Raw genomic sequence first — 13387 nt, 5'->3', positions numbered from 1 at the left:
GACAAATAGTCAATGCGCCTGGCAATGGCACAGGATGCAGTGGTGACCTGGGCCTTCCTAAATCAAGGCCCTTCCCAGGCCCCCAGGTGGTCTGAGGCCTCACCTATTCAATGATGATGGGCTAGGTCAAGAAATATGGTACATTGTGACTGGATGGATAGGAAGTAGCCTTGATGTAACTTGGTAATGCTGGGGGAAAAAATTAATTAGTGCATTTGCAATATAAATTTGATATGTTCCCAAAGAACTAGTAAAAAAGTCACTTGATCAAAAATCATCTTACCTTCTCCATGCCCTCTGAATCACAGCAGCAGCACGGTTCTTTTTCCGGAACAATTCTTTTCTTGTTCTTTCTTTTTCAATGATCATCAGCCGGCTCTCTAATGGGAGAAGTTCAATATTCAAATTCTGCCCCAATGGGGAGAAGGACAATTGATCACCCACATGTACAGATGCTGTTTTTGTTTTTACCAAGTTCAGTTTATCACTAGGCATGGCCAGCACCCCTAGATTACTGGGTCCAGATCTTGCCAATCCTATTCTACTTGGTATCCCAGAGCAAACCTTTCCTATGATTTCATTATCTGCCCCTTTGCTTCTTTGTCCCCGATTACATGAAGCCTCACTCCGTGGGTGGGTGGGCTCCACTTTGGCACTTCCAGGTCGACTAGAACCAGCTGGGGAGCACCTCTCTCCCTTGAGCTCTTTACTCCGTCTTTTCAATGAATTCATTTTAGTCCTTGATATTGGTTCATGTGGAAATGTGTGGTGCCTCAAGTTTCCAACTGGGCAATTAGAATTCAGCAAGTCTATTGCAACTCTTCTGTCCAAGGGCTCACCACTGCAAGCCCCTGTCCGCCTTGTATCTTCTAACTTCTCTCCAGTTCCACTTGCCTTCCTAAATGAGGCATGCCTTGGGACACCCTTTCCTCTCAGAGATGGCAAGTCTTGACTTTTTTCACCTTCTGACTTCAAAATGGCTACCTGGGGTTTGTATTCATTATCCTTTTCATGGGGTCCAAAGTGGACAGAAGGAACTTTGCCTTTGGAATGCTCTCTGGTTGATTCTTAAAGGAGAAGAAAAAAAAACCAGATGTTTATCAGCACTATTTCATTTTTCAGATTAGTCTAAAGATATTCTAGATGAAACAAGGTTTACATGATGGTTCAATGACATGAAATAATGATGTTTAAGAGTCTGTAAATGTAGATAAGTTTAAAAAAATCTTGGAGCCAGTAACACTTTTATCATTTCATAGGAAAAAGTACAGATCTTCCAGTTCTAAAATTCTGTATTCCTTCTCTTTATTAGCCATGACCACTCCCTTTGACAAGGAATATACTTTCACTGAGTCGCCCTCATCGTCCATAGTTTGAAAGGAAAGAGAACCAAATTAGGAATCTGAAGATCCAGGTCATAGTTTTAGCTTTGTCTTAGTATCACTGAGTTATCTTGGGCAAATTATTTGTAAGAGTAGCTCCCCTTTAGTTAAAATGGGGATGCAGAATCCTGCTTAGAGGAATAGTATAGGACCCAAAAAACCTAAAAGAAATGAAAATTTTGGATAAAATTTGTACAAGATCATCACAGGGTAAGGGGAAGAGCACTGGACTGGAGACCTATTTAAGATCCCAGTTCTGCTACTTCCTGAGATATCTTGACCAAATCACTTTTTCTACTCATGTCCCAATTTTCTTACCTGTGAAATGAGAGTAGGAGGTTGGACTAGATAGTCTCTAAGATCTTTTTCTAGCTCTAAATTTATGATTCTAGCATCTAAGGTCTCATCCAATGTTAACATTATCTAGCCTGAGAAGATAAAATCTTTGTCTATAAAATAGACAACTTTGGGCAAAGTTAATGAATTGTGGCATTTGCAATCATTCCTTTTTATTGAGGTTGCCAACTTGATACTAGAGGAGTTTATTTCCCACTTAGTTACTGTTGGGCTAAGTTACACCCAGGAAAGTGGCTATACTTGGATTATGGAACTCTGACTCAATTAGTCAGGTGAGCTATAGGCATGGTTTATTGAGCTAACCTCAACACTGGGTTGCTTATCTATGTATTTTTATTAAAGGAAATAGAGAGGAGTGAAATAGACATGATTGTGTATTTTTTTTTTTAAAAAGCAAAAGACATCCATAAAGAAAGTCTTGTTAGGATCATGTTAGCTAAAGGAGAGATCAGTCCAGATTCTAGGCAGTATAGTTCAGTGGAAAGCAGAGGAGCTGGGTTCAAATCCTATCTTCGACAATTTCTACCTCTGTGACCCTGGATAAGTCATTTAACCTCTCTTGGTCTCAGCGTCTTCATCTGCAAAATGAGAAGGTTGAACCAGACAACCTCTTATTTCCTCTCCAACTTTAGAGCTGTTTCTTATATCTATTCCTTCATCAATATGAGTTAAAATATACCTTTTTGTCTTTGGTGATTTTCTCCATGCCTCTCTGTAGAATGAGATTGCTCTTTTCTTTTTGCTATGTCTGGGGACACTCCTGGGGACCCTCTATGGTTTCTTCCCACTTGGCTTGGAGAGGCATTGCTGGCAAATGGTTGTCTGCCAGGACTAAGTGTGGGTTTGCTGGGCAGCTGTGGAGGCCTGGTGGCTGGATTTCGCTTCTCTGGAAGCTGCTGGGCTTGTACTCTGCATTTTGTTGGGTTCAATGCTCCCCTTTGGTGTTCCCCTTCTTTCCTCTTACTTTCTTCTTCGCGCTTTCTAGAATTAAAGTCAATGCTTTAAATAACAAGACCAAACATCCAGGGCATCCCAAAAGAAATCAGAAAGTTTTAATGTTTCCTAGTTACAATTCAGTTACAAAGCACTGCTCATCGATCATTGACAGAGAATTTATTTCACATGATATAGATTTTACTTAATGATGCCTACTTGGCTATTCTACAGTCCTCCTCCCTGACCATAGTTGAACCCCAATCTTGTTCTTCCCAGGGATTTATCCAAACCTTTTTCTCTCTCTCTTCAAACTCTCTCATCTGAGGGGCTCATTAAAGGCAGATTATTTATATGGTTAACCAAGTATCCTAAAACTTTTGAATATTCACTACAAAAGCTGTATGTAGCTTCTATTCTTTGTTTAATTTCTTTGGGGGAGGGAGGGGTTTGCAAGGCAATGGAGTTAAGTGACTTGCCCAAGATAACACAGTATAGTTTCTTTTTTTTTTTTTTGCAAGGCAAATGGGGTTAAGTGGCTTGCCAAAGGCCACACAGCTAGGTAATTATTAAGTGTCTGAGGCCGCATTTGAACTCAGGTACACCTGACTCCAGGGCTGGTACTCTATCCACTGTGCCACCTAGCCTCCCCAAATTTCTATTCTTAAAAATAAAAAGGATGTATTCCTGTTCTATTAGGGGGAAAATGTAAATTTCCCTCTCTACCAAGGACTTCCTACATCATTGAGAAGATTAAAGTTATCTCAAGTCAAGTCAATAAGCATTTCTTAAGAGTTTATTACATATTGGGTAGTAAGGTGCTAAGCCCCGGGTATTAAAAAAAAATCTTTGTCTCTTAAAAAAGAGCATACATTCTAATAGGGGAGACAATATGTAAAGAGGTAAGTACATACAAGATCCTGAAAGAGTTCATGAAAGTTAATCTCAGAAGGAAGCAGTGGTCACTGGAAAGATCAGGAAAGGACTGCTGCATAGTGCGAGTTTTAGTTTACTCTTCCATTTATAACTTCTCTGTCATCTTTTCTTTCACAGGAAAAAACAGCATAACTATTTTTCATAAGGCCAATCTACTTAGAATCCCTGATCTTATTTTTTATGCTTTTTTCTATTGTGTATCTTCAATCCCACTCTCCAATGATTTTTTTCGCCATCTTCCTATAAACATGCTGAGATCTCTCCAAACCCTAAAAAGAAAATCTTTTCTTTACCTCCATCCAGTTACTATTCTCTTTCTATGTCACTGCTAAACTTCTTTAAAAAGTTGCCAAGTGTCAATGCCCCTTCTGCCTTACTATCACTCTCTCCTTACATTCTTGGAATATCTCTTCTTATCTCACGTTTTAACAAAAAGGGCACCAATAACTTTCTAATTGCCATGTTGACAAATGAATACCTTTCTCAGTACTTTTGATCTTTTTTGAAGTATATGACAGTTGTTGACAACCTGCCATTCTGTCAGCCTATACCTTGTTTGATTTGAGACAACACGCATTCCTATGCTATTGTCAATCCTTTTGCTGAAAAACAGTAAGCATTTCCCTAAGGATCTGTCCTTGGCTCTCTGGTCTTTTTTTCTATCTTTATACTTTCTCCTTTGGCCATGTTATTCCCAATTATGACTTCAACTTCAACCTCTATTCAGTAGATTCCCAAATCTATTATCTCCAGTCCTGACTTGTTTTCTTAGCACTTGAAATTTACCTTCAATTGCAAGAAATTTCAAGCTGGATATTTTTACCAGGAACTCAAACTCAATGTGTTAGAAAAGTAACCTTATTATTTTTCTTTCCAAATCTACTCCTCCTTTCGACTTTAGAATTCTGTAGTTGTTTATATTTAATTAATTTCCCAAGTTCAGAACCTTAGAATTATCTTTGATTCTTCCCTCAATATTCACATCTATTCAATAGATCATATCCTATGGCATATTGCAATTCTGGGAACATCTATTGAATCTGTCTCTTCTAAATTCTCACAAACACAAACTTTAAATAGGTTCTCACTGTTTCTGTTCTCTCCCCACTTCACTCTAACCCTTGTGTTGCTGCCTGAATATCCTTCTTTATATCTAGATTTATGTTTATGACTATATTGGCTCCCTATTGTGTACTGAGTATAATCTGTCATAGCAATTCTCTAATGAGTCAGTCAGTCAGAAAAACATTTATTTATTGATTTATTTATTGCATGTGTGGAAAGTACTGAGGTTATAAAAAAAGACAAAAACACAGTCTCTACCCTCAGAGTGCTTCCAGGCTGATAGGTGAGACAGTATGTAAACAACAATGTACAAATAAGATATAGTTATGTATATGTATATATGTGAATATGATAAATTGGAAATCATCTCAGAGGGAAAGCATGAAGATTAATTTTTAGGTTTTTGCAAAGCAGATAGGGTTAAATGCCTTGCCCAAAGTCACACAGCTAGGTAATTATTAAGTGTCTGAGGCTAGATTTGAACTCAGGTCCTCCTGACTTCAGGGCCAGTGCTCTATCTACTTTGCCACCTAGCTGCCCCCTTATATTGACTTCTTTGGGGGAGTCATGGTAGTATTTTTAAATTTTTTTATTTATTTAAGGTAATGGGATTAAATGACTTATCCAAGGTCACACAACTAGGCAATTATTAAGTGTCTGAGGTGGGATTTGAACTCAGGTCCTCCTGACTCCAGGGTAGGTGCTCTATCCACTGTGCCATCTATCTGCCTCAGTAGTATTTTTCATTTGTCTAAAGCATCCATCATTCAGACTACAGATTCCTGACTATGAGACTTTTTTGAATTTAGTGAGACCAAACCTCAGAAAGAAACATGACAGAGGCCATCAAAGACAAAACAAAAGTTAAAATTAAGTTCAAGAAAATAATACAATAAATATCACATATTTAATAGCAAATGCTATTAAACATTTTAGGATTTCTACAAGAACAGATAACTGTGGGCTCTGGTATTTCAGAGAAGATGACATTTGAGCCAAGTCTTAAAGGATTTTAAAAGGTGATGTGTAGAGCCTAGGAGGATAATGTGAATAAAATAATGATGTGGAAACAAGGCCAGCATTAGGATACAATCTAGATGGAATGATGAGTACTTCCACAGATGTGATGAGAGATAAAGATGGGAAGACTGGTTGGAACAAACTGTGGATGATCTGGAATGTTAAACTAGGAAACTGGACTTATTTTTAGGCAATAAGGAGATACTTAAGATATCTAATCAAGGGAATGATATAATTAAAGCACTCTTTTAGGAAGATCAATATGATGGTGGTATATAGTTGGAATGGATCTGGGATAGACTAGAGGCAGGAAGATAAATTAGTAGATTTTTACAATAGTTTAGGTATGCATATGGTGGTTGTAGAGGGGGTGGAAAGGAAACAATATCTGACTTTTTTTATAGAGGATCAATGGGAGTACATATAAGACCTAAACATTGGTTTATTTTTGCCTCTGGCTAAAAAGAAGGTTGACATCATTGGTGTGTGTGAAGCACGATGAATAGCAGAGTGTGTCAGAGTAGAAAATTGGCGATCACAACCTCCTTGGAAAGACCTGCGAGAACGGTGCCCATATGGGTGGTATTGGCTTCACTGTTTGCAAGAATACTGTTTGCCACATTAAAAGTTGTGATATCCTCTTGCCTTAAATGCTAAAACTACGTCAATGCAAGAGTCTGAAAATTATTCAAATGTATGTGCCAACGTAGAGCAATAGCCAATATTGAAAAATGGCAAATGAGACATTGGGAAGACTTTGTTCAGACCTTGAAAAGATGATGAAAGAAATGTCAACTAAGAATTTTATGCAGAATGATTTAAGTTCCAGTCCTGGATAGAGTACCAGACAGGATAAGACTTCTGACAAATCTGGAAGAATTGTGGTTTGGTTTTAGCCCTTCTCTATTATCAGAAAATAAGAGTGAATGGTTATAAATGATGGGAAAAACACATATGGAGAAGTCCTAAAGAGATACATACAATCAAAATGATGTTGTTCCCAGTGACAATAGTTTTCTACTATACCTATTGTCATAGAATCATCATTGTACCAGACCATTGGTTTCTCAGAAGAATAACAGTTCAATATATTTTAAAAAGAATTGAGAAAATCTGAAAAAGCCCTAATAAAAAACTGTTCTATAAGATAACAATGACTAGTTAAATAAAATGGGAAGATATTTGATTCAAGGAAGAAAAAGGAGTCAGTGCAGGCTATGAGAGCTTCATAAAGAAATTAATGTCAGTCACCATGAGATGAGGGCAGAGTTTGATAAAGGTAAATGAATGAATATGATTTTTTGGCAAGAAGAATCAAGATGAATGGAGAAGGAAAGTTTGAGAGGGATGAATACAAAATATTATGTCAAATATTATGAATACAAAATATTATATCCTTCTGTGACAAATCATCATCTCTAGAATTCAGCAAGGGGATACCAATAAACCAAATTATTCATTCAGGATAGGATTGTACCAACTAGAAGGAAGCAAAGAGATAATTGGAAAGGAAAAAAAAACTTGAGAAAGATATCTTTGGCTAAAGTAGAAAATAGTTGTTATGATAAAGAACAGACTACCAGGGTAAAAATAGTTTCTATGAAGTCACTGACTTCTATGTTTCTTGCATTTATATGACTAATGAAGGCATCATATATGCTAGTTGGAATCAAGTGGAAGAATAAGTTAAATAAATGCATAGTGGGAAATGATTGGATCTATTCTGAACATCTATCTCAAGAAGAGATGGAAGACATGGAAGAGTTAATCATAAATCACTACATGTAGTTCACAAGTTACCCTACATGTAATTTTATCCTTCATTTGTGAAAAATGTGAAAAACTATGCTTCTGAAAATATGATCCTGATTAATCTTAGCAGCTCTCTTAGAAATTCATAAGCTGTCCAGCTAATGCTTATTCTCCCCTATTGAGTAAGGACATCAGGAATATCATGAATTCCACAAAACCATCAAGCCAGGCATCCAGGAAGATCTTCATAAATGCTTATTGATTGATTGAAGCCATAAGAATGCTAGTTTTCATGTTGGCTATTTAACCATCAATCACAATGCAGTCTGATAATAAAGGAAAATGCAAGGAATATTGAATATACATAGGCTGTGTGAACTATAAAGGTGACAATGGAAATAGCAGTGATACCGAGAACACATTGCTCAAGTAGAGTAAATCCAATGAATGCTGAGATCACCAAAGAGATGAATCTTGAATTTGGAACTGCTTGTTCAATCTGCTTGTACTTCTGTGACAAATCATCATCTCTAGAGTTCAGCAAGGGGATATCAATAAACTCAAATTATTCATTGCAACACTGGAGGTGCACTGGGAGGGTGACTGAAAAACAATACAACAAAATTCTGATTGATGGTGAACATATCACATAATTACTTCTTTTTTTTTAAGGTTTTTGCAAGGCAAATGGGGTTAAGTGGCTTGCCCAAGGCCACACAGCTAGGTAATTATTAAGTGTCTGAGATCGTATTTGAACACAGGTACTCCTGACTCCAGGGCCAGTGCTTTATCCACTGCACCACCTAGCCGCCCCATATAATTACTTCTTACAAGTGATTGTATCTTGTTAACAACTAAAGAAAAGTTGGAGCTGAAAGAAAAGCAGATGCATCTACAGGGTGTACATAAACTGTTTAGTTTAGAAGTGAACATGGGTCAAAGTAGATGCAAAATGAGCATTGCCCATTAAGCATAGTCCTTGTGGATGACTTGGAGATCCAAAAAAGGAATGAGACTCAGTTCCCTTAAGCCACCGATTCTAGCAAGATCAAAACAGAAGATTAAATAATCAATATTCAAAAAAGAGCTTTAAAGTTTTCCAAGCATTTTATATACATTCTTCTAATTGAGCCTCACAATAACCTGTGAAATATATGTTATAGACATACCCATTTTGCACATAAACAAACAGACTTAGAAAGGCTTGTCCAGTCATACAGCTACTGAATGACAGTTTGAGGATTGGCATTAAGTTATTCCTGATTCCAAGTTCCATACTCTATCTACTATGCAATAATACCTTTCTAAATGGCATAGATGGATTCTCCAATTGGTAAGTGGTAAAAAAAAAAAAGTGAATAGTGAAAAGAATTACAAATTACTAACAACCATATGAAGCTATTCCAAATTAATAAAAATAAGAGAAATAAAAATGAAAATATCTAAGGTTTCACTGTGTATCCAGAAAATTGGCAAGGATGATAGAAGATAGAAATGGTTGAATAGATTATGAAGTGTCCCTGAAGACAGGTACACCAATACATATTTGGTACAGCTTTGAATTGGTTTAATCTACCTGGAAAATAGTTTAAATTATATAAAACAAAAAATGATTGATACCCTTTGACCCAGAGATACCACTCCTAGGAATATACTCCAAAGAAAGTCAAAGACTAAAAGAAAGGTCTCACATCCACCAAAATATTCATATCATCATTTTTTGTGTTGGCAAAGAAAATTTATGACCTAATTTATTCAACCATTTCTCCACTATTGGGCCAATTAGTTTATTTCCAGAGGTTTTTTTTGGTTGTAACTACAAATAATTCAAATGACTGGCTTCTTTTCCTTTTTTTTCCCCCTAAAGCTCTAAGATTGTTGTCTTATACAAAGTAGGTGTTCAGGAAATATCTATTGAGGAATGAAGCATGTCTGGCACCAAATTCTCAATAACTGTTGCATCATTGCTTCACTGTCTTCTGAAAGTGGAGATGGTTAGTGTTAGGGTCTTTTGGGGTTGCAAAAACTCCTAGAATAATGGGAACAGCAGCAAATATGGGGACTCAGGGATGAGAAGGGAGAAAGGAACGAGTACATGTCTTATAATTTAAAATAGGTCTGCAATCTGGCCAGCTGTGTTGGTTGAGGTCTTCAAGCCTCAGTTTAAAGGTAAGCTACTCATGGTGAAGGAAAGTAAGGGGGAAGATTCAAGGTATATTCCTTGTCATTGGTGAAGCCTACTTAAAGCTCCATATTTGCTTTTCATGAATTTCAGTTCCAAAAGTGTTTGTTTTATCCTTTTCTTGTGTGTGGGGATGAGTTCATGATCTCCGGCAGAAATGGTCTTGCACTTGTATTTGTTCTTCATGATGGCTGAAGAATAATGCCATCCTCTTCTTGGGAAAAGTGGACAGATGGTAAGTGTCAGAGCATGCAGCTCTCTGATACTTTTATTTGACTCAGATTCTGTAACATGGTTTGCTGACTGTCAACACACTAACTGGGAGTATAGCAAATGACAGGTTAGTTATGCAGGGTGTCATCGGCAGCCCCTGTGATTCACATCAATGCCAGGAGGAGTCATTTCAGTGCAAGCTGTCAGGGAAGAGCATTAACTCTATCTGTCATTTACTATCTTATCATGTATGCTCCAAAGAAGAGGCTGATTGGACCTGGGTGCCTGAGATGCTGCTAATTGATCTAAAAACCGCACTCCTGGCAGGCTGGGGTACTGCATTCCCTCTGGCATTGATAAAAGTGGCGGGTTTCAAATACTAATATTGGCATTGCACAAACAGACAAGGTGTGGGTGTCTGTCTCATGCTCTGTATAGATCTCCCTGCCACTACTCTGCTGTTTGAGCTGATAAATTAGACCTTCCTATTCATACAACAGTCATTTTCCTTCCTTCAGGAGAAGCAAACAGCCCACCCGCAGTACCTGCTGCTCAGTCCATAAAAGGAATGAGACAGTCAATGGACAACAACCCAGGAGAATGAGGCTGGACCTTGTCACTTCTGGATGAGCATGTCAAAGGCAACAGCTGCACATGTAGGTTCCTCATGTTAATCAAATGATTTTTCCGTTGATCAGGGCCTGGGGTTATGGATAGGGATGGAGAAGGGGATTATTCCCCTGATGAAGTTTTTCTTTTTGATTCTTCCCAACTGAATAGAAATAAATGGGATAATCATAGAGGGAGCAACGAGACAGTTACTGAATGTGTAATTAGAGCTTTACTTGAATAGTGATGTGGAATTAACACTAAAAAAAAAATCTATATTAGACTATTTCCATCTAAGCCTTAGCTCACTCTGTAGAACAGGGGATTCAGGGAATTCAATGCTGCCCCCATTCATATAAAAAAGATGCTCACATTTAAGAAAAAATTCAAACACATTTGTGTTCACTATTTTAATATTAATAGTGACAATGCATTGCTATTCCTGACACTGTTCAGCTCACTGATCATTTCAGATCCATTTCTCCTTTACTGGGAACCACTTGTAACTGCACCAGCCCTAGAGACTTGGACTATGAGAAACAGGGATGCTATATTAGAAATCTGAAATATGCTCTCCTTAAATTTAGAATACATGTCAAGTCATTTTCCATGTTCCCTTTTTAATTCTGAAATCCAAGAAGACACAGCTGCTTTCTTCTAAGGTTCCTATAATTTTTGTTTCACTAATTGATATTTCCATTATTGGTCTGATCAATCCAAAAGGAAACACTCTCCTTACCCCAAACCTCTACCCCAATGCTATTCTGCTCCCCAAATTCCCAGTTTCTATTGGGGGTGGGGGAATTAACCATTTTTCTAGTCTCCAAAGTCTGCAGGCTCTTCCCTCTCCATCACTCCCTAGGTGACCCATGAGTAGCCAAGCCCTGTCAATTTTTACCTCCACATCTTTAGCATCCATTGCCTTTTCTCCACTCACATGACATCATCCTAGTTCAGACTAGCCTCCCTTCTCATCTGGACTTCTGCTGTTGGTTCCCTGCTGCCTCCAAACATCCTCAGACCAGATGGTAAAACGATATTCCTAAAGCACAGGTGAGACCATGTCAAGGTCTGGATCCTTATGATCAAAGATTCCTGGTACCATTGGAAAAACAAAGCATCTATTTGACATAGAAAACCCTTTACAATCAGACTCCAAACTATCCTTCCAGACTGATTTCACTTTCCCTACATTTCTGTACTTTCTCTACATTTCCAATAAAATGTCCTCTTTGTTTTTTGACCTCTATATTTAGCACTCTGCCTCTGTTCCACCTGACTGCTTTCTCCATTTAAGCCTGTTTCCTACTTACATTTACAGATCAGTTTGAGAGCTCTCCTTCTACAAAAGATCTTTCCTGATCTTTACAATTCTTACTGTTCACACTTGGGTCCCAAATTATTCTATAGTTCCTTGGTATCTCTGTGGTATTCATCCATGCAGATGTTTTCCCAGGAGAATATCACCAGCTTAAGGGCAAAGACTATTTTAGTTTTGGTCCCTGTAGGTCCAAATAACTAATCTCTTAAAAACTCGTTGACCAATTGTAAACTATATCCTATTGCTTGCTGCCATGGAGAGGAGGGGAGGGAAGAAAGTGGCAGAATAATATGAAATTCAAAAGTTTGCAAGAGGATGAGAATGATCTTTGCAAGTCATTGGGAAGAAAAATATAAAACATCAAATAAACAAACAAACAAACAAACAAATAAATAAATAAATACTTGTTGAATTTTATTGAATTAAATCACTTTGCTCCTTTATAGGAGAGAGAATACTACTTACCTAAGGGAGAAGGCACTAACAGAAAGGGTGGTGACATGGAACGAGAGAATATCACATTGGAAATAAGAGGACCTGGGTTTTAATCTTACCTCTTCTAGTTTCTATCTATATTGATTAACCTTTTATAGAATAATGAAGCTAGCAGAGAAGGAAGGCTGAATTGAAAGGCCTTCCTAGATTTTTCCTTAGCTTCATTTCCTTAACTGTAAAATGAAGTTGGAACACAGTACCTCTAATACTCTTAGAGGCAGCTTCAGGGCTCAGTAGATTGAGCACTGGGCCTGGAAAAGACCTGAATTCAAATTGGACCTCAGAGATGCTTAGTAGCTATGTGACCCTAGGCAAGTCACTTGACCTCTATTTGCTTTAATTCATTGGAGAAGGAAATGGCAAATCACTCCAGTATCCTCCACAAGAAAACCCCCAAAAGGGTCATAAAGAATTGGACATAATTGAACAGCCTTGAAATTAAAAAGTCCTTTCCAGCCTTCAATCATCCTACAATTATTCAAAGAAAGAGAAGGTAACAGAAACTAAAGAAAAATTTTTCATAAGAACTTGTTCTAGTTAGGATTTAATCAATTCCAACTTTCATATTTTGATGTTTAGAAATACATGTTGCTGGGTCTCAAATCTCAAAGTCTAGAGAGTGAGTCAGGTCACAGATAGGGCAGCTGATTAAGTCTGAGCTATGTGCACACAAACAATAGGTCAGGACAAACTAGGTGTTATGGGGGGATATAAACAGGATAAGACATAATATTGCTCCTAAAGGAATGTACATTGGATGGCATATTCATCTGAAAAAGAAAAATCCTCCTCATCAACAGATATTTAACAAACCTGTTATACACAAAGGACTTTGTTAGAAATTTAAGGAAGTATATACTAAATGAATGAAGAGAACAAACTGCTATAGGTGGATTGGAATGGTAAATGCTTCACAACTGGCTCTCTGAAAACAAAATGTTTAAACTACATGTTGGGGTTTTTTTTAGGTTTTTTTGCAAGGCAATGGGGTTAAGTGGCTTGCCCAGGGCCACACAGCTAGGTAATTATTAAGTGTCTGAGACTGGATTTGAACTCAGGTACTCCTGACTCCAGGGTCAGTGATCTATCTACTGTGCCACGTAGCCACCCCCACACTACATG

At 37.6% G+C, this 13387-nt stretch overlaps 1 protein-coding gene across 1 annotated transcript in view; it reads right to left on the bottom strand.

The window, feature by feature from the left end:
• INVS (inversin) overlaps nt 1-13387 on the bottom strand; it is a 247342-nt gene that overhangs the window by 31534 nt on the left and 202421 nt on the right. The window contains exons 13-14 of the mRNA XM_074196730.1: nt 2419-2720; nt 284-1067 (exon numbers count right to left, since the gene is read on the bottom strand). Of these exons, the coding sequence (XP_074052831.1) occupies nt 284-1067; nt 2419-2720 (1086 nt within the window). The remainder of the gene's footprint in view (nt 1-283; nt 1068-2418; nt 2721-13387) is intronic.

Source organism: Macrotis lagotis, chromosome 8, assembly GCF_037893015.1.
Source record: "Macrotis lagotis isolate mMagLag1 chromosome 8, bilby.v1.9.chrom.fasta, whole genome shotgun sequence".
NCBI classification, from domain to species: domain Eukaryota; kingdom Metazoa; phylum Chordata; class Mammalia; order Peramelemorphia; family Peramelidae; genus Macrotis; species Macrotis lagotis.
The sequence above is the reverse complement of the archived record's forward strand: the minus strand, read 5'-3'. Positions and strand labels throughout refer to the sequence as shown.